At 41.8% G+C, this 23606-nt stretch overlaps 1 protein-coding gene across 1 annotated transcript in view; it reads left to right on the forward strand.

The window, feature by feature from the left end:
- sgsm2 (small G protein signaling modulator 2) overlaps positions 1-23606 on the forward strand; it is an 88961-nt gene that overhangs the window by 55198 nt on the left and 10157 nt on the right. Inside the window, exons 4-17 of the mRNA XM_078246888.1 lie at positions 5577-5744; positions 7458-7525; positions 9122-9270; positions 9429-9563; positions 11455-11579; positions 14348-14415; positions 14666-14829; positions 15441-15573; positions 15828-15965; positions 19072-19246; positions 19967-20031; positions 20791-20936; positions 23046-23174; positions 23282-23464. Coding sequence (XP_078103014.1) covers positions 5577-5744; positions 7458-7525; positions 9122-9270; positions 9429-9563; positions 11455-11579; positions 14348-14415; positions 14666-14829; positions 15441-15573; positions 15828-15965; positions 19072-19246; positions 19967-20031; positions 20791-20936; positions 23046-23174; positions 23282-23464 — 1846 coding nt within the window. The remainder of the gene's footprint in view (positions 1-5576; positions 5745-7457; positions 7526-9121; positions 9271-9428; positions 9564-11454; positions 11580-14347; positions 14416-14665; positions 14830-15440; positions 15574-15827; positions 15966-19071; positions 19247-19966; positions 20032-20790; positions 20937-23045; positions 23175-23281; positions 23465-23606) is intronic.

Consider the following 23606-nt stretch of genomic DNA (forward strand, 5'->3'; position numbering starts at 1 on the left):
GCTTAATTTTTAAGAATTTAAAAATATATATTTTGGAGATTTTCAGGTGGCAAAACCACCCTGAGACCACCTGTTGCACACTGCTTTTACCTTAACAATTATTTCCTGCCTATTTTCAGAATTTATATACATAGATTTATTTAGGCATTATCAACTTTCTGTCATTCCTTGTACATCAGGTCATTATCTCTATGTAAAACACACCGCTACAGACCGTCAGACACAATCTCTGGTCAGTTGAGTGTTTACTAAAGCTGAACAATCTGTGTGCACACTGTGATAAGCCTCAGGCCTGTGTGAGTGTGTGCGTGCGTGCGTGCGTGCGCATGTGCCTGTGCATGTGTATACTTGCTTACGTGTTTGGATATGTTTTTCTGTGTGTATGTACACACAAAGAGACTGATAAACTCCTTTATCTGCAGGCACTTAGATACTAGCTGAGCTGTTTGCAAGCCCATTAATTGTCCATTAGCCTGAGCCACATGGCTACAACATGTCTCTCCAGGGCTGCAGAAAGAGGTTTCCAAGGGGAGGAGAGAAACGTTGGGCAACAAGTACACACACATATACACACCACTGATGCACGAAAAATAAAACACAGACAGAATGTGTAGCGAGACGTCAATGCAACATGGCTGCGTTATAGGATGTAAATCAGGAGTTAAACGTGTTTGGGTATGCTGGGCACTCAGCTCTCCGTCTTCATATCAGCCACCGTCTCTCGTTCATCTTCACATCCCATATGGCCTTTACTAGGGATCTGGTTTGTACAAGTCACACCCTTCCACCAGAATGCATACATGCATTCATGCACACTCATAAGACACACACACACACACACACACACACACACACACACACACACACACACACATGCTCCCACCCTGCCCCCTCTCCCTGTCATCCCACCTCAGGGCTCCATCTCTCATTTACCCTGGTTACTATGGCAACGTGGTTTGCGCAACTGGCGGCGAAAGAGGCAGAGAGCATGATGGGAAACAAGAGACAGGGAGATAGACTATGAGCAGACATCATCAGTGGAATAAAGAGTGTTTGCAGTGAAGTGAATGGTAATTACAGCAGAGCAGGACTGGAATATGTGTGTGTGTGTGTGTGTGTGTGTGTGTGTGTGTGTGTGTGTGTGTGTGTGTGTGTGTGTGTGTGTGTGTGTGTGTGTGTGTGTGTGTGTGTGTGTGGACATGTCTCCTTGTCTCTTGTGAATCCTTTACAACCTTCATTCTCTAACTTTTTTAATCTTTTTCTTACCAAGACAGTACAATGACGAATTACCAACACGCCACTTCCTTCCGTCCTTCTCTTCCTGACACACTGGGTAAAGAGCAAAACTAGCATATCATCTGCATACATTTCCTATCCTGCAGTGCTAGCAGCAGACCTGCTGTGGCAACAGCTCTCATACACTTTAAAGGATAATTCTACTTTATTAGATCTGGGGTCCTATTTCCATAGTTTTGGCCATCAGTTCTATATATGTGTCAAAATCATTAATTTCCAATGGGGCAAGAAACATGAAGGGCCAGGTGATCAAGTGGTTAGGGAAAGGGAAATGGTAAAATCACCCAAACTGTTATTAACACCCAACACAGTATATGGGAGACTCATCGGATGGCTACAGCTTGCAAGGCTGGGGTTTGTGACTGACTGGAGTAGCTGAGACAGCACTAATAGTAGTAAAAGAATCTGCCAGCATGTTTACTGCCGGATGACCAATGTTTGCTTTGTGAGGTTTTATTACAGTTATCATATAGACTACTCTGTCTAGAGGTTTGATAATGTAGTTTTATGTGTTGGAATCGTTAGAATCAATACATTTTTGTAGGAATTAATTACTGAAATTAAATTTTTTTGTTGAGCTGAAACTAAAAAGATTGATGCCAGCTTCGCATATATGAGGATTTGTCACTTTTGTTATAATAATAGGTTTAAATAAAACAAGCAATTTGAATACATCGCCTTGTGCTGTTGGAAATTACTTATAGCTTTTTTTGTCATTTTATTGACAAAACGATTATCTGGTTAATCAAGAACTTAATAGTCGAGGATGAAAATAATTGTTAGTTGCAATCTACAAAGTATTAAGCTGTACCCTCTTCATTATCTGATATTTCTTCAGTCAGCGTTGGAAGTCGTCTGCTGGTGACAAAATTACACATTAAAGAATTTGAGGGAGAACTCAGTAATAATAGAACTGTAAAACAGAAATTGAAAATTTATAATCGAGGTCCTCCATAGATGGCAGTTGCGTCCTGGTTTTCACCACTCTCTGTTGAAGCCTTACGGTTGAGGGCGGTTCAGCTGCCGAACCAGGCGGTGATGCAGCCAGTCTGCATTCTCTCAGTGGTGCAACCTATAGTAGAAGTTGCCTGGAGTCCATGTTGAACCTCCTCAGCCTGCGAAGGAAGAAGAACCGCTGTCCTGCAGTCTTTCTGATGGTGTCAGTGTGGTGACGCTGATGTGAAACCCAGAGGAACCTGAAGACTCTCTCTACCTTGGTCTTTAATGTTGATCAATGCAATGTTGTTGTGTTCCAAGGTCTCTGCATTTACTTTAATGACTAAAACATAATCACATAATCACAACTGGGAGAAAGCCTAACATGTCCCTCCCCTTTGGCTATCTTTTTGAAAGGGCACCGTTGCTGCATACAGGGATTAGCACCGCCCAGGCGGAGAGTTTTTTTTTTTTCCCCTATCCCAGAATAGATAAGGGGTGCAGCCTGACCATGGTCTGGCAATGGGAGACTAAGTATGTGACAAGCTTATCCAATCAATGTCACACAGCGTCTAAAACCCCTCCCACTACACGTTTCTGACTTTTGCAATTAGGGGGGCTGCTTCCGACAATGTTTGCATATTCACTTCACACAGCGATTAGTCAGGTGTGTGAAGGTGTAAATGTAAGCACGGTTGAACTTCTCTCTCTCTTTCTTACTCTTCACACTAATTAACTAATTCTGTCAGTTTAGGGTGTACAACTAAGTGCTATGCCTTGAATGTCTTTGAGTAAAGCCTGTTCAAGTATTTTCCCATTAGCACCATTTTGTATGATTCATGTTGTCTCGCCCCTCTCTATCACTTCAGGCTTTTTCCCTACCTAAAGGCCTTTTTCTGTGTTTGGACAGCACTTCGTATGAACTAGTTCTTTGCTGTTACTTCCTCACAGAAAATGTCAGGTAGTTCCTCCATTGAAACAGATGTAAAACATCGTCAAACCCTATGCAAGAACTGAAATTCACATTGTACAACTCCAGAGGCCTAACAAATCACCCTGACATATTCCTTTTCACATTCATTTTCATTTGTCAGCTCAAATGCAATCGGGTTGTAATCATTGTAATCAATTAAGTTAGCTATGACATTTGTTGACATTTCACATTTTGTAACAACCAATGACAGAGTGCAGCATTGAGAAGGAGAGACAGAACACTGTAGGCAGGGATGTTTCCATAGAGGAGATTTACACATTTGATCAAGCCTTCTGTAATTACAAAGAGATTATACACTTATGTAAACAGATGCTTAGAGGCAATAGATCATCATGGAATGCATAATAGTTTATTGTGCTAGTTTGTAAATGTTATATGCACATTTAACTTAAAAATATGATATTAAAGGTCAATCAAAATTAAAATACTCATCCAGAGAAGCAGCATCAATTAAGACTGACCATGAAGGTTCTTCCTGTGTAAAAGCAACCTTTTTATCTCCAAACCTCATTTTCATATAGGAGAAATTAATGTATTTGTTGTGCTCAGTCAGCTAAAAGCCATCCATCCATCCATCCATCCATCTTCGTCCGCTTATCCGGGGTCGGGTCGTGGGGGTAGCAGCTCCAGCAGGGGACCCCAAACTTCCCTTTCCCGAGCCACATTAACCAGCTGCGACTGGGGGATCCCGAGGCGTTCCCAGGCCAGGTTAGAGATATAATCCCTCCACCTAGTCCTGGGTCTCCCCCGAGGCCTCCTCCCAGCTGGACGTGCCTGGAACACCTCCCTAGGGAGGCGCCCAGGGGGCATCCTTACCAGATGCCCGAACCACCTCAACTGGCTCCTTTCGACACAAAGGAGCAGCGGCTCTACTCCGAGCTCCTCACGGATAACTGAGCTTCTCACCCTATCTCTAAGGGAGACGCCAGCTACCCTCCTGAGGAAACCCATTTCGGCCGCTTGTACCCTGGATCTTGTTCTTTCGGTCATGACCCAGCCTTCATGACCATAGGTGAGGGTAGGAACGAAAACTGACCGCTAGATTGAGAGCTTTGCCTTCTGGCTCAGCTCTCTTTTTGTCACAACGGTGCGATAAAGTGAATGTAATACCGCACCCGCTGCTAAAAACCAGCAGCTATAATAATAAAAAGCCCTTTTTGGCTTGCCATTGCAGGCGGCAATTTTATAATCTCAATCTCATAACTATTGACAGCATTTGTCTTTAGTAGCATCAGCTAACGTAACAACAATGTTTTAAGTAACAACAATGTTTTAAGTAACCACAAAAGCAACATATACCTCAAGGTGAAACTTGAATAGAAGTTATAAATGAAGTATACAGGAAGAAATGCTCATGTTTCATGTCAAAAGACCACTGCAACACACTGCAGGTTTTATTTAGAAAAGGAAGACCATCTCTCTCGTCTCTTTTGCATTCTGTCTTATCTCTGACATCATCCTGATGCTCCCCCCATCCCCTGGAGTACTGTCACTGCACACACACACACACACACACACACACACACACACACACACACAGACAGAGACACGCTTCTTCAAAATGGTAGGGGACTGCGAAAATCGTGACTTAGCACACACACACACACACACACACACACACACACACACGCAAACACACAAACACTAGCATCGTGACTGTGGCAGCCGAGTCCCCGTCAGCACAGACACCCGCACACGCTCATTAGCTTGTTAAAGTGGGTGTGTGTGAATGGTTTTGTCTGATTGCTGTAGAAGTTCTAGAGATCAAACTCCGTCCCAGATGAAGATGCTCCTCTCTTCAGGCTGACATCATGCATCTGCCTCCATAATCATGAAATACTTCAGAAAGCTGATTTCTAACATAAGATGGCACCTCCTGTCTGACATGGTACAGATTTATTGGAAACCAAACAGTGATCAACTGTTATAAATGATAATGAGTTGTAATAAACTACACTATCTAACAAGTCATTGTGCTGTTAAATACTGCCTCCTGATGGTCAAAGACCCAATTTCTTTTCATTTATTAACCTTCACATTGCTTACTTGTAAGTTGTACATATATTAATTGGAAGAAAAAAAAGTCTCAAATTTGCAGCTATACGTTGTTGTATGTTTTGGGTAGACTATTACTCTTATCATACTCTTAATTCCTGTCTTGTTTGCGTATGTTAGACCATGATTGACATCTTACATGAGACATTAACAACAGTTAATGAGGTTTTCACTAAGCTGATAGTACACTATTAGCAATATCGATACATCATTTGTTTTCTGCACAATACAGACATGAACTATTCTGTGTAGTAGTGGTTGTCAATAGTATTGATGTGTGCTTTGTGCCCTGCAGGAGAAGCCAGAGTGTAGGCCATGAACCTCTGAGGAGACAGGGCTCCTCAACAACCAGCCGCCCCCCTCAGCCTCTCTCTGCCCAGGCCATCAAACACATCTGGGTCCGAACGGCTCTCTTCGAGAAAGTTCTGGACAAGATAGTTCAGTACATTGTGGACAACTCCAGGTGATTTGTTTTATTCTTCGCTCCCAACAGTGACTCACAGCACCCCGCTCCAGGCTTTGCCGTAGCTGAATAATGAACAGTCCATTGAATTACCTATTTAGTGTTCATTCTTCTCCTGTGTTCTCCGCTGTATGCTTCAACACGCTGTCCACCAGAGTGGAATCATGCACTTCACTGATCAAAGCCTCAAACACAAAGTGCAATGATGAGCTTCACAGACATATGACAATGTGATTCACACTTATAAAGGAGAAAAAAATCCACATATAAACTTGAGTAATGTTGTTTGATGTTGTGGTTTCAGACATCAGGTTCAGACAATCGCAGTGTAGTTCATCTAACGTGATGAAGCATCCATGGTAAATGTCAAGTTCTCTGTCAGTCCCTCAGAAACAAAGAGCAGGTGTTCAACAGTCACACAGTAGCACATTTCTCAACAAACAGCAACCTCAATAGACCTGCAGCCTGGATTGTGAAGCAAGTTGATCTAAGTCTGGCTCTCATGGGGTTACATGGCTTCACTGAGCCTAGCATTAGTGATCTGAATAATATCATGATTATCAACTGTCTTTTGACTCTGGGTTTTCCTATCCTGCTATATGTGCATTCAAATGAAAGAGGAAGACTTCTTAGTTACATGGCAGTCACATGCAACATTATCAGAAGCATAAGTGAAAGAAAATGGTATGAGATAAAATGATGATACCCGCAGGAAATTCGGCTACTGTACTTTGTGTGGGCAGTGTGAAATAAATGGATTGTCCACAGATAACTCATTTACTGTCTGTAGTGACATTTTGATGCTTTGATGAACAGTTAAAAGTAATATGTGCCACAGCACAAAGGACAACTATAGTAAACTATAGGCAGTAGTTTACTTTAAATGTCTTATTCAGTCTAAAATAATTATTAATCTCAAAGTTGCTACATCCGGAGTTGCAGTGATAGAATAAAAGTGCAAAACATCTGCACTGCACTCAGGAGTCCTGTCAGGAATTAAAATGAACTTAGCGCTAATAATTTGCAGCTATAATAGTAATTATTTAGGCTGTTAGTGTGGTCCGAACCGGATTCTCTGTCCATTAATTTTACAGTCAATGGGTAAAATACAATCTCTTGTTTTTGTTTTAAATCTAATTTTTTACTCAGAGTGCAGCTGTGCACCATGGTGATCTACTCGGTCAAACTTAGCCAGCTTTGTGATTCCAGAAATCTCGAGTTGAGCCTAAAGATAGCTGGCTAACCTACTAATCTTGTTTTGTGACACAGGTCCCAGGATGAAATGCACTAATTAGTTTTGAGCGAGGGATGCTGATTATGATACTAAACATCTATCATCCAGAGCTAAATTATATTTGATTTAAGCTATGGAAAGAAGCTAATGATGCCGTTTTCTTTGGAGATTATTGAAAGGCTTTCTGGGAAATGAAATATGTGCAGATGTTTGGGGGGGGGAAGATTTACACACACATACACGCACATAGGCTGGAAATACACACACGCACACACATGACCACACAGATGTCAGAGTGATGGGGCTTCCGCATTAAGGGCAGTTAGGCGTTTGGTGCCTTGCACAAGCGCGCCTATCTAGCTAGCTATCTAGCTCGCTGGACATGAACCGGCCACCCTCTGGTTCCCAAGTCACGTCCCTACTGAAGACATTTGATGTTTTCCTTTGATTCACTTCTTGCTGTGTGTTTATCCCTGCAGTAAATACTATGAGAGGGAAGCTCTGATGCATGACTTAGTCTTCGGGCCCATCTTGGCAGTCCTACTGGGTGAGTATATCACACTGTGCTTTAGTTGCAAAATGTCCCAAAGTACAAAACCACATAGAACAAAGATTTCTGTATTAATGTAAAATCAAGATAGATTAAGAATCAGAAAGTAATTTCAGAAATTGAAAAAATTGAAAAACCATAAATTCAACCCTTCTAAGAGCTGTTTGTAAGAGCAGACATGTCTGAGCCACCTCCACTGACAGCGTGGCAGCAGGAGCTCTGGAGGCTGACAGCAGGCAGGAGGCTGAGGCAGCGTTTACTAAGCAGAGAAACATAAACACACATGCAGTGAGCCAGGAACAGACAACAAAGAGCTTAGCTGACTAAACCAGAAGACAACACGAACAGTGTGACAAAATAAACACTATATCCACACTGACTAAAGAGGTAACGAAGTGCAGAGGAGGCAGATAACAGCTAACAAGGGCTGATGAGGGAATCTGCAACAGGTGTGCAGAGCAGAGGAACAGCTGGGACAGACATGCACATTACAACACCAGCTGCACTTAAACTGGAATTACATATAGGATTATTGGTGATTTTTTTTAAACTTTTTTTTACAGTCACATTTATTTTCCCACTGACTTGCACTTCCTGTAACTTAAAGGATATGCCTGGTGATATTTTATATATTTTTGTATTGTCAATAAATCTCATGAAAAGACCCAAGCCAACAATGAATTGATCTACTAGCAAGTGTTGTCTATGTATCAAAACCTTATATATCTTATTCCTCTGGGCCGTAGAGCTCCATTGTTGCCCATAAACTATTAAAAACACATCATTGAGCCACACTGTTGTTTATTTTTGGCTCCATCCCACATACACCATCCTGCTGCCCCAAATACTCACTGTAGTGCACTAAATGTGGATTAATCCATGGATGAAAATAGTCCCCACAGCAAATGCACTTTTTTCTCCTGTTTGAGTAACGTTTGGTAAAAACTGTCCGGCTGTTTTAGGAAATTACTGAGCCTATTTTTAAATGGATGTATGTATTTGTGAGCTGTTTGTAAAGATTAAAGTCCTCAGTGGGAACAAGTGGGCTCGGGGCTGAGGGCCACAGACAGTGTCAGTGAAGTCAGAAAGTATAGTTGGTTTTCGTCTTTTCATTGGATTAGTTGACAATAGAAACAAAAAAAATTATGGCAGGCTTATACTTTAATAGCAATAATAATACACAATAGGCTGCAAACTGCATGGTAATTTAACATGTTTTAGACACTACAATTCAGTCATTTTGGACAGCAGAAATAACAAAAACACTACTACTGTAGATCCTGGTCGGTCAGATTAGATCCAGTTAGTAAACTTACTTTGCTATCAAATCTGGTTTTATCAATTTCTGTGTAAATACGTTATAAGTGCATTTAAATAATGATTTAATGCCACAAAAAGCTGTTTACAAGTCTTATATCAAGGCAGAATTTTCATTACATTATAAAAGACTGAGATATTCTACCTTTTGAAATACCTTAAGTATAAATTCACCTCAGCTAAGCACTGAAGTAAACTTTCAAAAAGTTTAAATTGAAGTTTCTGCTAAATGGATCTGTTAATGGGTCTGCATGTGTGTGTGTGCTGTGTTCTCAGTTGGGCCCTGTGCTCTGGAATACACCAAACTGAAGACGTCAGATCATTTCTGGACTGACCCTTCAGCCAACGAGCTAGTTCAGCGCCACCGTATCCACGGGGCCCACCGGGGCCAGGACACATCGGCCGGCCGCCGGCCTGCTCTGGGGGTGAGTGTGGAGGCTGCTTTAGATCAGCTGCTTCAGTCCTAAGGATGTGTTTGCGTATGGTGGTGGGAAGACGTGATCACTGGGGTTGTGTGGGATGGGAGTTGTTGTAAAAGTTATTAGTTGGACAAGTTTGCTGTTAAAAATATTATCTCTTCTAGATCCGCAAGAGGCAGTCCAGTGGCAGCATGTCAGATGACAGGTTTGCTGCATCAGCAAGGGAGTATGTGGAGTCTCTTCACCAAAACTCCAGAACACACCTTCTCTACGGCAAAAACAACGTCCTGGTGCAACCGGTACGACTGCACATTGTCACTTTTTGACCAGTTTTTATATACAGTACCTTTTAATATTCTGTCTGACTATCTACTAGAACTAAACTTCAAACCGAACCAGCACCTGACGCATACACCTGGAATATCTGTGCTGCATTTGACATTTGTGCCAAAGGGTCGGTAGATAGGTTGACATTTGACAGACATATCTCAAAATCTGGACAAATTAAGTTAAAACTATCTGCATGGGTAGAAAGTAAAGAGTCGGTTCACCTAAATAACAAAAAAAAACATATTTTGTATATGTTTTTTTTTTTGTTATTTAGGTGAACCAACTCTTTAATGTATGTTTATGAGGAAGAGAAATTCTTGCACAACTTTCTGACTTAATATTCAACATTTTGTATTTATTTTCGAATGTTCCATCATGTTTTTCAAGACCTTAAAAATGTAAAAGCACAATATTACCAAAGTAAGTGCAAGCAGTAAAGTAACATCCAGCACACCAGAGTCAATCCAGCAGTGTGCACAATTCAAACCAGCGAAGTAGCAGGTTTATTTAGTTTTAACTGTATCTGGCGGTTGTGTTATTGAGCCAATCTGTTAAGTTACTCAGCAGCCATTTACCCATCAGAAGATAACTATCAAAGCAGTGACATCCTGCAGTTAAACTATATGATCATATAAGACGTGTATGTACTGTCCCTGTTAAGGGATCTGTAAATTCACACACTGATTAAATGTGGGTTACAGCTACACACGCTTTTATCTCCTAGCTCCTATCTGTCCATCTTGACTTTATGTAAATGGCATAACTTTTTCTGATGTAAATTCTATTCAGATGTTGATGTGCTGCTGTGGAGGCCCTGAAGCTACTGTTGCTCTGGGATAAAGGCAGAAATCCAACTTGGAAACCTACGTACATGCAGTACAGCACTTTGAACCCACTCAGCTGGTGTACAGATGAATTGCAAATCGTGGTTATTTTCATCCATTATTGTGCTGAATACACACAGATCTTTCAAATGAAAGCTGTCTTTCTCCTGCCTGTAATGTGCTCTGCACTGCCAAGTAGCATCACCGTGTTTGGCCTTGGTAATGTATAATGAGCACATATTTGCCTCCCACAAAGCTCAGCCTTTGACAGAGCCACGCTAACACTTGTGGCTGAGTGCACATACAGATTAATCCAGTACTCACTGCACGCTGCGCATGCTACTGTAAATGGTTCTGTATATGATTGTACTCTCTGCTTCTCATAGCATAAGATAGTTTATGTTTATATACAATGTAACATATAGAATGCATGCACGGTATTTAACCGCATCTCAGAAAGTATCCTGTTTGAATATGATAAATCTATATTAGAGTATAGTAGACCACACTCCGAGGCCCTGAGGCTTGTTTTTAATGACCTGATCTGAGGGTTCTTTGCTTGTGCTGCCATGAAGACACCATTGTTATTTCAATCCAATCAAACATTCCTGATGAAGCAGATGAGTTTTTGAGTGTTAAATTTTCATAAATGTCTAACTTAGTAAATATGTTTCTAACTTAAACTTTGAATGTTGTTTATTCAGCCACAAATAATTAAAATGTTTAAGAGAAATATGTACTTTTAGAAATAGTTCAAAATGATGGGAAATGTGCTTATTTGACTTTTAGGAGAAGATTGAAATCAATCTCATTTCAGAGAATGAAAAGAATCATCTCATAGTTTTTGTAAAAGAAAGCTAATGAACCTAGTTTCCAAAATGTTGAACTAAGATTTGAAAGCAAGTTTTCAGGTGGTTAAACTGTTGTTTAGATAAAAATGGTTTAATCGAGGATGCAGCCTTAATGTTCTGCTCTCTGTCTTGTGCTTCTTCTAACATTATTTCCTTTCTGCTTCCTCTTCCTTCTCCCACGGTAGAAGAAGGACATGGAGGTGTTGCGGGGCTACTTCTCACTCCACCAGGCTGGCGATAACCTCACCCTCAAGTGGACACCCAACAAGCTCATCAACGGCACGCTGGGAGACTGTGACCTGGAGAAGAGGTGGCCAAAACCCACCTACTATATACGTATAGATTATATTTAAATTGTCTAGTCAAGTCAACTTCGTTGTCAGTTCTGCAATATGTACCAGACATACAGAGCAATTGAAAATACGTTTCTCTATGACCCACGGTGCAATAAGGACACGTACAACAGGTATAAAATAAAAAGATAAGAAATGTGTACAAATAAGATAAAGAAAGATAAGTTATATATACAATTAAAAAAAGAATAGTAATATGTACAATACAGTAATACATTCTAACTAGTGCAAATGTCAGGCAAAATCAAACTGTCTTCTTTTTATAAAGTGGCCGGTGCTGATCCTGATGGTGTGGGGGGGGGGTTCCAGAGGGGAGGGGAGGGAGAGAGGGTAGGGTGCTGAGCTTCCTGACAGCCTGGGGAATCTAACGCCTACTTGTGAATAAACCGCCGCGTCCTCATACCTAAACAACAGACTAGGTTGATTGCCAATGACTCCCCAAACAACATAAATGACCGTTCTATTTAACACCGTGACATGGCCACACAATGAGTTTTAAACACATGAGTGTTTGCGCTGGCAGTTTTAGTCACGTGACCGTTCTATTTAAGGAAACGGCCACAGTTTTAAACACGTAGTTAACCGTGTGAAATGGAACTACAGTGGTGTGAAAAAGTGTTTGCCCCCCTTCCTCATTTCCTGTTCCTTTGCATGTTTGTCACACTTAAGTGTTTGAACATCAAACCAATTTAAACAATAGTCAAGGACAACACAAGTAAACACAAAATGCAATTTGTAAATGAAGGTGTTAATTATTAAAGGTGAAAAAAAATCCAAACCATCATGGCCCTGTGTGAAAAAGTGATTGCCCCCTAAACCTAATAACTGGTTGGGCCACCCTTAGCAGCAACAACTGCAACCAAGCGTTTGCGATAACGTGCAATGAGGCTTTTACAGCGTCCTGGAGGAATTTTGGCCCACTCATCTTTGCAGAATTGTCCTAATTCAGTTACATTAGAGGGTTTTCGAGCATGAGCGGCCTTTTTAAGGTCATACCACAACATCTCAATAGGATTCAGGTCAGGACTTTGGCTAGGCCACTCCAAAGTCTTCATTTAGTTTTTCTTCAGCCATTCGGTGGTGGACTTGCTGGTGTGTTTAGGATCATTGTCCTGCTGCAGAAACCCAAGTTCGTTTCAGCTTGAGTACACGAACAGATGGTCGGACATTCTCCTTCAGGATCTCTTGGTAGACAGCAGAATTCATAGTTCCTTTTATCACGGCAAGTCTTCCAGGTCCTGAAGCAGCAAAACAGCCCCAGACCATCACACTACCACCACCATATTTTACAGTTGGTATAATGTTCTTTTTATGAAATGCAGTGTTCCTTCTACGCCAGATATACTTGGACACACACTCCTCCAAAGAGTTCCACTTTTGTCTCATCGGTCCACAGAATGTTGTCCCAAAAGTCTTGGGGATCATCAAGATGTGTTCTGGAGAAATTGAGACAAGCTTTGATGTTCTTTTTGCTCAGCAGTGGTTTTCTCCTTGGAACTCTGCCATGCAGGCCATTTTTGCCCAGTCTTTTCCTGATGGTGGAGGCATGAGCGCTGACCTTAACTGAGGCAAGTGAGGCCTGCAGTTCTTTGGACGTTGTTGTGGGGTCTTTTGTGACCTCTTGGATGAGTCGTCGCTGCGCTCTTGGGGGTAATTTTGGGCGGCCGGCCACTCCTGGGAAGGTTCACCACTGTTCCATGTCTTCGCCATTTGTGGATAATGGCTCTCACTGTGGTTCGCTGGATTCCCAAAGCTTTGGAAATGGCTTTATAACCCTTTCCAGACTGATAGATCTCAATTACTTTCTTTCTCAATTGTTCCTGAATTTCTTTGGGTCTCGGCATGATGTGTAGCTTTTAAGGATCTTCTGGTGGACCTTACTGTGTCAAGCAGCTCCTATTTAAGTGATGCCTTGATTGTGAACAGGTGTGGCAATAATCAGGCCTGGGTGTGGCTAGAGAAATTGAACTCAGGTGTGGACAACCACAGTTATAGTATGTTTTAACAAGGGGGGCAATCACTTTTTTCACACAGGGCCATGATGGTTTGGATTTTTTTTTCTCCTTTAATAATAAACACCTTCATTTACAAATTGCATTTTGTGTTTACTTGTGTTGTCCTTGACTTTTGTTTAAATTGGTTTGATGTTCGAAACACTTAAGTGTGACAAACATGCAAAGGAACAGGAAATGAGGAAGGGGGCAAACACTTTTTCACACCACTGTAGTTAGGTTTTGGCAACTAAAATACTTCAGGGAAGACATCAGGGATTGGCTTAAATAGAGTCACGTAAAACTACTAAAATGAGTACATAACTACCTCACAGACTTAGATCCGTAAAAATCGGTTAATTTAAATAAAAGTGACCTTTCGACTTTTGGTTTCACACGGGACACGAAGTCCAGTCTCCTGAGTACAACATTTATTTGTTAGACCCATGCACCCCCAAACCTGCCTCGTGACGCAGAGTTTGGCGCTCATATACTTTGTCACCTTTTTTCCTCATTTGCTCACACGATAATTACTACGGCCACTTGAGGTCGTCGCCCAACATCAAACGTAAATATGGATCGTTATAAGCTGCTTGCACAATCTGCCTATACCGTCATTTTCTGGGTGAGGACGGTCTGGAAAGAATTGTGCATTTACTGACACTTGCAGTGATTTGAAATGAGCAACTGCCTCTGAAGTTTCATTTTACACCTTGTCTCACCCTCTCTGCCAGTATCTACTGGGACTATGCATTGACTGTCCCGCTGCGCCAGATAGTCTGTATCCACTGTCACCAACGCCGTGAGTATACTGCTACTTTACCTCAATACCTCCACATTTAGTCATCTTTGCACACACAGTCAGATCACACTGCATCAATCACCTTATATTAAAAGCATTGCCATGAAGGCACAGTGTTTTCATAAGTTGTCATGTAAAAATATTGACTGCTTGTCTTGATAAAGTGTAAATTGGCTGTTAATGGGCAATGCTGATTTTCTTATTATTTTCCTATCTCATCCTTGTTTAATGTTTGTTCATCATATTCCAGCTGATTGTGGTGGTACACTGGTTCTGGTTAGTCAGGATGGAATCCAGCGGCCGCCTCTCCACTTCCCCCCTGGTGGTCACCTCCTGGCCTTCCTCGCCTGTCTAGAAACAGGCCTTTTACCGCGGGGTCAGCTGGAGCCCCCCCTCTGGTCCCAGAAAGGCAAGGTGTGTCACCTTGTTAGAGTTGTATTCACACCTAAACATAAGGCAGCAACTTCTGTGCCTAAAAAGTAAAGCCAATGCGGAAGTGGCTTAAACCTGCATTCTATCTAACTTCCAGCAGGGAGCGACTTCACTGGCTCCAAAAAGAAGTCTGATTGTATAGAAGTCTTTAGCGTAACACTGGCTTAGCCGGGTCATCATCCCAAGCTCCGAATTTTTTCCCAAATATGGTAACTTCTGGCTCCAAAAAAAACAAGGTAGCGAAGGCCAAATGCCAAAATCTCGAAATCAAAACGGTAGTCGACAAACCAATGGGTGACGTCACTGATGCTACGTCCATTATTTTGTCTACTGACTGCTGACTGCAGGTAAGATGTCAAAATTCACTGAGTGCACTTTTAATCCCCCCCGCCCCCCAAGAAAAAAATCTAAACATTCAAACTAGCAATCTTCCAACCGCAACAACTCGCCTAGGAAAATACCAAATAAAACTGACGTTTATCCAAAGCAGTGTTGACTTTTTGATGTTATTTCCAACTTGATCTGGCTTGTTAAACGCAGTGGAAGCTTTGTGGCCTTTTGTTAACTTAAATACATTTGTTTGTGTTCTGCAGGGAAAAGTGTTCCCTAAACTGAAGAAGAGGAGCAGTACTGCCAGGCTCATCGACCAGGACAGGAACGGTGAGGAGCCTACAGCTGCTGACTACGTGTTTCGCATCGTCTACCCTGGATACAGCTACGACGCCAGTAAGTAACACTTTTGCATTGTCAGTCACACTGGTGCACACAACAAAAATGTAATCTTCCTTTTATGTTAAACACTCATCTCTGTGATTGCTTTTGCCTTTTGTAAAATAAGTACTTTATATCTGTTTAAAGATTATTTTACCATGATGTGCTTACAAAGTAGTCTAGTGTGGTGTCTTTCCCACAATGCTCTTCCCGAGGCCTGTAGGGTGGCACTGTTCTAACTGTGTTCTCTGTTGTCCCACTGGTGCAAGCAGTCACTATAAACTACCACCACACCACGGGCAGCCGCGCTCCGTCGCTGGACGACGACGAGGAAGAGGAAGATAGGCTCCATGCTATGATCTCAATGATCTGCTCGCGGAACCTCACAGACCCTAATGTCATGAAAGGTTTTTATCACCTTAACACACCCACCCGACCCCACCGCCCCCCACTCCTGAGACCTCACCCCGGCTTCAGACGTCCCTCCCTGCATCCCACCCATCATGCCCCCTCAGGCCCTCCTCCCTCGCCCCTCCCGACCTCACCTCCCCCGGCTTCGTCTGCCTGTGTGTGTGCTTCCTGAGGCCGAGCCCAACAGTGTGGAGTAGGCTGGGGTTGCCTGTGTTAACAAGGACATGGGGACGTTCAGGCTGATCAACACCAAATTGAAAAGCAAAGTTGCTTTGAGGTTCTTTTTGATGACATAATTATGCACTTCATATATTAGCCATATTGAAAGAGCTATAAAGAAATGCTAACGATGGCAATGAAATAACCATTTACAAATTATTAACACATTAAATCTGAGACAATAGTAGGCCAATGGACACAAAAGAGTCCAACAATAGCTAATACAATTGGCAGCCTCTAACTTGTACCATTAGATTTAAAATCTGCTACGTTTTTTTGACTGAAATGCAAGGACCAGCCAGAGAATTTAGAAATTCTGTCGCTGAGTCACTGAGGCACTCTGTCACTGAGTGATGAATTTTTACAATTGGTCGTAATGAGTGAGATGACGTCAGTGTTGATGTTTCCCCATTGGTCATTGCCCTTTCAAACTGTATTGGCCAACACAGACTTTACCTCCGCTATCGCCCATCAATCAGCTGATTAACTTCCTCAGTACGCAGTGGATGTTGTTGTTGTTGTTGCTGCTGCCGCCACCCATTTCAATCGTATTGCACGGGCACAGTAGGCTACATGCAGATGAACGGCACACCACCGTGTTTGTGTGCGCGTCTTCCTAGAGTGAGAGCGTAGAACAAGTAGGCCTATGTAATTTAGGTACAGCATTATCAAATGCTCATATTGTTATCATCAAATCAATCAAATCAAATCAAATCAATCATCAAACCCTAATGTCAAATTGAAAGTAGCACTGAGCTGTCAGCACAGTCTCCAGTGCTGCATGTGTAACTCCAGTGACATCAACTATAATGTAGATCTTGTGCGATGCTTGCATAGTGAATTGTAAGTGAATCTGCAAGTCCCGAGTATCAGATGGAGGAGAACAGGAAAAGGAGGAGCACACGCAAAAAGAGAGGCAGTCTAAGGGAATGAGCACACCATTGTGATGCACACTATTGTGATGCGCCTGTCAGTAAGCAACCAGATGATTTTGGATCATGTCAAGGCGCCAAACAAAAAACACAGTCTCAGCCACTGGTAGCCGAATCCCACCATTCCATAGCATTTACTCAACAATATAATACATTTTCAGCTTTTTTTGTTGGCTTAATTTGGCTAAAGTTCCTGGACAACGTAATCTGGCACAATAACATCCTGTCTTTAGATATTATCAGACATCCAGTTAATGCCACATTAGGTCTGGCAATGCAGAATAATGCCACAGCAGCTGCTGACACATTGCCCTTACATCCTTTCTCCTAAATGTCACTCTGTCTCTCTCTGTCACTTCTCTTTCTTCCCACGGCTCAGCGACACAGTTACATCCACTGGCTTGGCAGGGATCCTTAAGCAAGCCTGTGAAACACACACTGTCAAATGAATAGACTTGTTTTATAGCGATGCTGCCAAACACAGTGACTGCACATGTCTGTCACCTGGTTTCATCATTGACAACACAGATTCAAACTTCCCCAGGTCTCCTTGTCTAGGTCAAGGCCTTTCCGGCTGCTTTGCATTCTGGGATTTGCAGTGCTGACTGCCTTAGAGTTTTGAGAGGGTATAGCTCTGGAAGCATGCCTCAACACTCTTGGGTTTACACTGTCGTGGCTAAGAATCGCTTTGATAATTTGCTTAGCTTTTGTTGCACTCCTTTAATTTGACTTAAGTCTGTTTCCTTCTTTTTGTCCTTGTATTTTTCACTTGCAACATGCAACAATTTTTGCATGGGGAAATGCACCCATTTCATTGTTTTTTTAAAGAACGACTATGTGTTTCTACGTATTTGTGATGGAAAATCCTCTCACAGTCTCCTCTGTTTGTTTGATTTTTCTCTCTCTCTCTTCTGACTTCCTCAGTTGTTTGTGCAGTTGTTTGCTGCAATGCTATTCACTGTAATTCTTCACTAACCCCGCCACCCCCCTCCCCGTCCCCTCACCCCCTCCTCCACCCCTCTCATTACGGTCCTGTGGGGTTCCGCAGTAGTAGAGACGTGGAGTCCTTGTGTGAGCGGGGTTGCATTACTGAGTTCAAAAACAGTTGTTGATGACGTCTAGTCCTAAAGTAAAGAGGGGAGAGCCAAATGTCGGTCTCGCTCCAGCATTTTTTCTGTTCGTTTTTTTCGTTCTTAATATTATTTGTTTTTTGGGGTTATTGAACGACCAAAGCGCAGCTTCATATTTATGACAGGTCATCAGCTCCAACCTGAAGAATTAAGGTGAAGAGCATTTATTTAATGTTGAAGTTTTTATGATTTTTTTTTTTCTTCCCTTTTGTTTGCCCTTTTACTGGTGTCCATTTGTTTTTGTTGTTTATGAGATTTCTTTTGGTGTCTCTTGTCTTGTTCTGGCTTTATGCATCCTGCATGGCCTGAGGGTCAGCCTCGTCCCTGTCTTCTCCTCTCCTACCAGCTCCTTCACTTCCTCTGCTACTTCCTCCTCTCTCCTGTTTGTCTGGAGCGTCCCTGAGCTCTGCTGTCTCCTCTGGCTCCCCTCTGAATGAACTCAACCAGCATGGCTTCCCTGCATCCTCTCTGCCTGTCTCTCCCGCAGCACCGGTCCTGCTTCCTTAAACTGTCCCCCTCCACTTTTGGTTTCCTCTATACGCTTGTTTTTCCAGCTCTCACATGTAACATGAGTGTAAAACTTTCATGCATCTTCTCATCTCTTGATGTCATGAATAACAAAGAACAATACATGGAAAGATGTATTTTATGGTTGAGCTGAGGGGCCTGTGTCATAATATGTAAGGCATAGAACATAGTGGATCTAAAGGCACTGACACTTTTAAATAACAAAGAGTGTAGTACATGAAAACATCAGCATCCATTTTGTCTTAGAACACTGAGACCTCTCTGTCTTCTCACTTTCATTCTCTCTGGTTTAGACCACGGGGAGATGATGGAGATGCAGGGTTTCGGAGGCAGCCCGTCGTCGTGGCAACAGGCCGGAGTACCCACTCTGGAATCACAGTGCCAGTCTTGCTCCACGGCTGGCAGCAACGTGTCGTTCGACTACCCGGCCGGCTGTACCTGCATACACGACCCACTAGACATTCACACGTAACTTCCCAGAGACATTTACTTAACCTGTTATTGTGCTGCAATGAGTCTTTCTTTTGATCTGCATTCAATACCGTATAAAAAGAAGTGTCATAAATAACACCAAGAGCACATAAAGGTATTTTGGAAAGCTAACTGTACCGATTCAGTATGTGGAATCCCTTCCATGAACTGAACTGCTAATTACGGAGTTGTTGCAAATTTAAACTGACTTGTGAGCTAAATTAGATTTTATGATGCACTGAATCTTTGCTGAGGACATTTTAAAACCTTAGGTTTAACACTTGCCGCCATCTTGGCCACAGCGTGGAGCCAGAAAATCAATCTTCGGTCAAAGGGGATAGTGGATGTGATGAGGGATGAGCAAGAAACAAGCAAAAAAAAGCTGACTGTGATAGGCTGTTCATTTTTATATTGATAGAGTCCACCAAGACACACATTAGAAGATGTGAAATCCCCATAGCTGTGGAGACTATTGTGAGTGTGGCTGCAATGTGGCAATAATTATTGACTTCTAAGGAGATTTTGCGGAGGCAGCGTCTAGTATCTGTCCATTCGAAAAACACATTAAGGCACCTTCTGTAAGTCTCCGCTTTGTTCTTGCCTCAGCTTTTAGCCATGGTGAAGGTTTCTTCATTAAAGGCAAATATTTAAAGAATAAGCCTTTACAAATCAAACAGGGGCTTGATAATTATGGTGGATTTCTTTTCTTTTCACTAGTATTCCTCTTAAGATGCTCTGCCAGAACATGAAGAGGCAAATAGTCTCCAGAGCCTTTTATGGATGTAAGTACATCATGTCACCTCTGCACAGTATCCATACATTTATTTTATACATTATAGCTGTTTTTGATCATGCTTGATTGATTGAGATGAATTGTATTCTTCTAGACGACAGCGATTCCCAATGGGTTTGCTTGAGGTTATTGTTCCACTTGCAGCCTGCATTTCTGGCTTCCAGTTGAGAGCACAATTGGTTTTAAAATGAATTTAAGTCATTTTGAAAATAATGTATGGCTTATTGTAGCAGCGACTGCTGCATGATAAAGTGGTACGTTTGCAAACTGTAATGAATGAGCCCTCTGAATGAGTCAAACATGCAATATAGGCTGTAATAAACTAATGGGTAAAATAATGCATTTATAGTGTTATTAAAATATTGTTCTTTAAAGGAGAACTGTTTTTAATAACAGCATCAGTCTGAAGACTTTATTGTATTACCAATAGTCAGTAAGTTTATTCACCTCAATATAACAATAGAAACCAATACAAAATACAACTTTAGTTATTTTGAAAGACATTTACATTTTAAAGTAATTATAAGTAGACATGTATTACCTTAATAGTTGGTACAAGCACTGGTTTACTTTGTCATTTTCATCAGGGAAACATGCATGCACATTTTGCCTTTACCCATTATACTTGATATTTTGGTTTGTACTTTATTGGCTTACTATTCTAATTTGTGTATCTCCATATTGACTTGACTTTGTTGATGCTTGGTCTCAGCTGTGTGTGTCTCTCCGTGTCTCACCTGTCCATCAGGGCTGGCCTACTGTCGACACCTGTCCACTGTGCGGACTCACCTGTCAGCTCTGGTCAACCACAACATCGTCCCTCCAGACAGACCCTGCGAGGCGTCCGGGGGCCTCAGCAAGGAGGTGTGGAGCAAGTACCAGAAAGACTGCAAGGTGGGTACAGAGCAATCAGTGAGGCTGAAAGACAAATTAAATATAGCAACGTGATCGACCTCTGTCAGCAAGCAGCAAGAATTACAACAACGTAACTAGAATCTTAATATTCTTCTTGGACCATCTGGCCCTCCCCTATACCCCTCCAACCCTTCACTTGCAGGCCTGGTGAATTTAAAAGCCAGAAATCACAGCAGATTGCCAAGTCATCATTGAGTCATTGGTATTGATTAAGCCCCATTGATAAATCATGGTCATTTTGTGCTGTGTAGGGGCTGTGCAAGTCTTAGTCACGGTAATATTTTGTAAATTAAGATACTGTAAGCTGACACAACCTGTGAGTAACGTTCCTTGAGAGAATTATGAGGACCAAAGATTTCTGTCCTGCTGGTAAATGTTGAGCCAGACACCTTTTCATCATCTTGAAATATGACAGCATCATGAGGAATCATGCACCCTGCGATGAAACATGACCTCTTGTTTTTTTTAACCCCAATGAAACCATACTCAGCAGCCATTAGACCTAATGACTCAGTGGGTGTGCTGTAGTACAGCATCATCTATCTACAAACGCACCTTTTTGGCTTGTAACCCCAAAGTAAACGTATAATTTCAGATCAACAAAATGCCAGTGCTAACTTTGTGTAGCAGATATATGCTTCTCCTACATCCCTCTACTGTTAATCATTTTGCAACTCCTCAGACTTTTCTTGTAAACCAATGTAAGAATCACAACCCCTTAGGTTGGGAACCACAGCAATACTATGTTGAATTTCATCAGAATGTGTTGCTATGGTTACAAAGGGTTTCTGAATGCCACCCCTGTTACACATGTCAATTGTGTAAAATGTACAGTGTTCATTTTAGTGTACAGTGGCCTACAGCAATGATGCAGTAAACTCTTGACTGCCTGTCACTGTTGTTTTTGACTTGTGACTCTGTTCCTCTTTGCTGGCATAGTTTGTCATTTTGTAGCAACAGCCCCTGCCACAGTTAAAGAATTAAAAGAAAAGTAGAAGTCTGGTGATATCCAACATTTTTCTTTTTGTCAACAAATCTCATAAAATAACCAAAACCAACACTGAAAGTATTGTAAATATCTTATTCCTCTGTGCCATAGAGCTCCATTGTTGTCCAAAAACTATTAAAAACACATCAATGAGCCACACTGTTGCATTGGGTGACATGTTCCTTCGTTACCATAAACACACACACTGTAGTTTATTTTGACTCAATCCCACATACACACTGTCTTGCTGCCCCAAATACTAGAGCACCAAATATGTATGCTAAAAACTACAGTGTCCAGCTGTTTTAGGAAATTACTGAGCCTTTTTTTTTTAGAAAATGAAACTGTATTTGTAACCTGTTTTGAAAGATGTACATTGTTTTCAGTAAAAACCAGGCTTGAGGCTGAGAGTGAATATGAATGTGCTTATTGTCTTTAAACCCCACACTGATAATTGTGGTTAAACTTTATATAACTTTTTATAACTCTCTAATTGAGCTTCAGTTCCCTCTTACTGTAATTAAATGTGTTCCTATTATTCTGTCCTCCCCTCACATATACTGTATCCTCCTTTATAGTAGTTGAGTATATTAATTGTAAGTCAGGGATCATGTACTGCTCCTGCAGTCTCCACCCCTCTCCACTCTCCTTCACTCTAATGGAAATGTAATGAGTTTCAGAGGAATGAAGTTTCATTACAGAGTGTAGTATGATTAAAGTAGCTATTAAAGCAGCCACTGTAATCATTCATCAACTCCAACAAAGTCATTAGTACTAATTTACACTCTATTCATATCTGTGTCCTTTATCTTCTGCACTTATCTATGTCTTCCTCTGAATGGGTCGCAATCACTCTTTCTCTCCTTTCATTATTGATGCACTTCCTGCTCCTCTTGTTCGCCTCATCACTCACACCAGACTTCTTCTTCCTGTCATCAAACTTCTTCTTTTGGTTTATATTCCTATTATCCTTTGTGCGTGTGTGTGTGTGTGTGTGTGTGTGTGTGTGTGTGTGTGTGTGTGTGTGTGTGTGTGTGTGTGTGTGTGTGTGTGTGTGTGTGTGTGTGTGTGTGTGTGTGTGTGTGTGTGTGTGTGTGTAGAACTATAAGGAGCTGGAGCTGCTAAGGCTGGTTTATTATGGCGGAGTGCAGCATGACATAAGGAAGGAGGTCTGGCCTTTCCTGCTGGGGCACTACAAGTTTGGCATGGGCAAAAAGGACATGAGCCAGGTACTGCACAAACACACACACACACACACACACACACACACACACACACACACACCGTTTTAATTTGTCTCTTTACAGTGTGTGATTGTCTTTTTTTTTCTGTGAAGATCGATGCAAAGATCAACGAGCGCTACCAGCAGGTGATGCGGGAGTGGAAGGCCTGTGAGGTGATTGTCAAGCAGAGGGAAAAGGAGATGCAGTCGGCCATCTTTGCCAAGCTCTCCTCAGGCAGCAGCATCGACAGTCACGTCCTGCGACTCGTTCACAGAGACTCCACACTCAGCAATGAGGTGAACATCGGATTCCTTGAAAAACTCAGCAATATAGAGAGTATTTGTTACAGTATAGTGTCCTGATTGTGACTGACACTCAGACTAATATAATCAACTGATCCCAATGCTGTAATTAACATTTTTTCAGGCATGCATGATA

This window comes from Sander vitreus, chromosome 3, assembly GCF_031162955.1.
Source record: "Sander vitreus isolate 19-12246 chromosome 3, sanVit1, whole genome shotgun sequence".
NCBI lineage: Eukaryota > Metazoa > Chordata > Actinopteri > Perciformes > Percidae > Sander > Sander vitreus.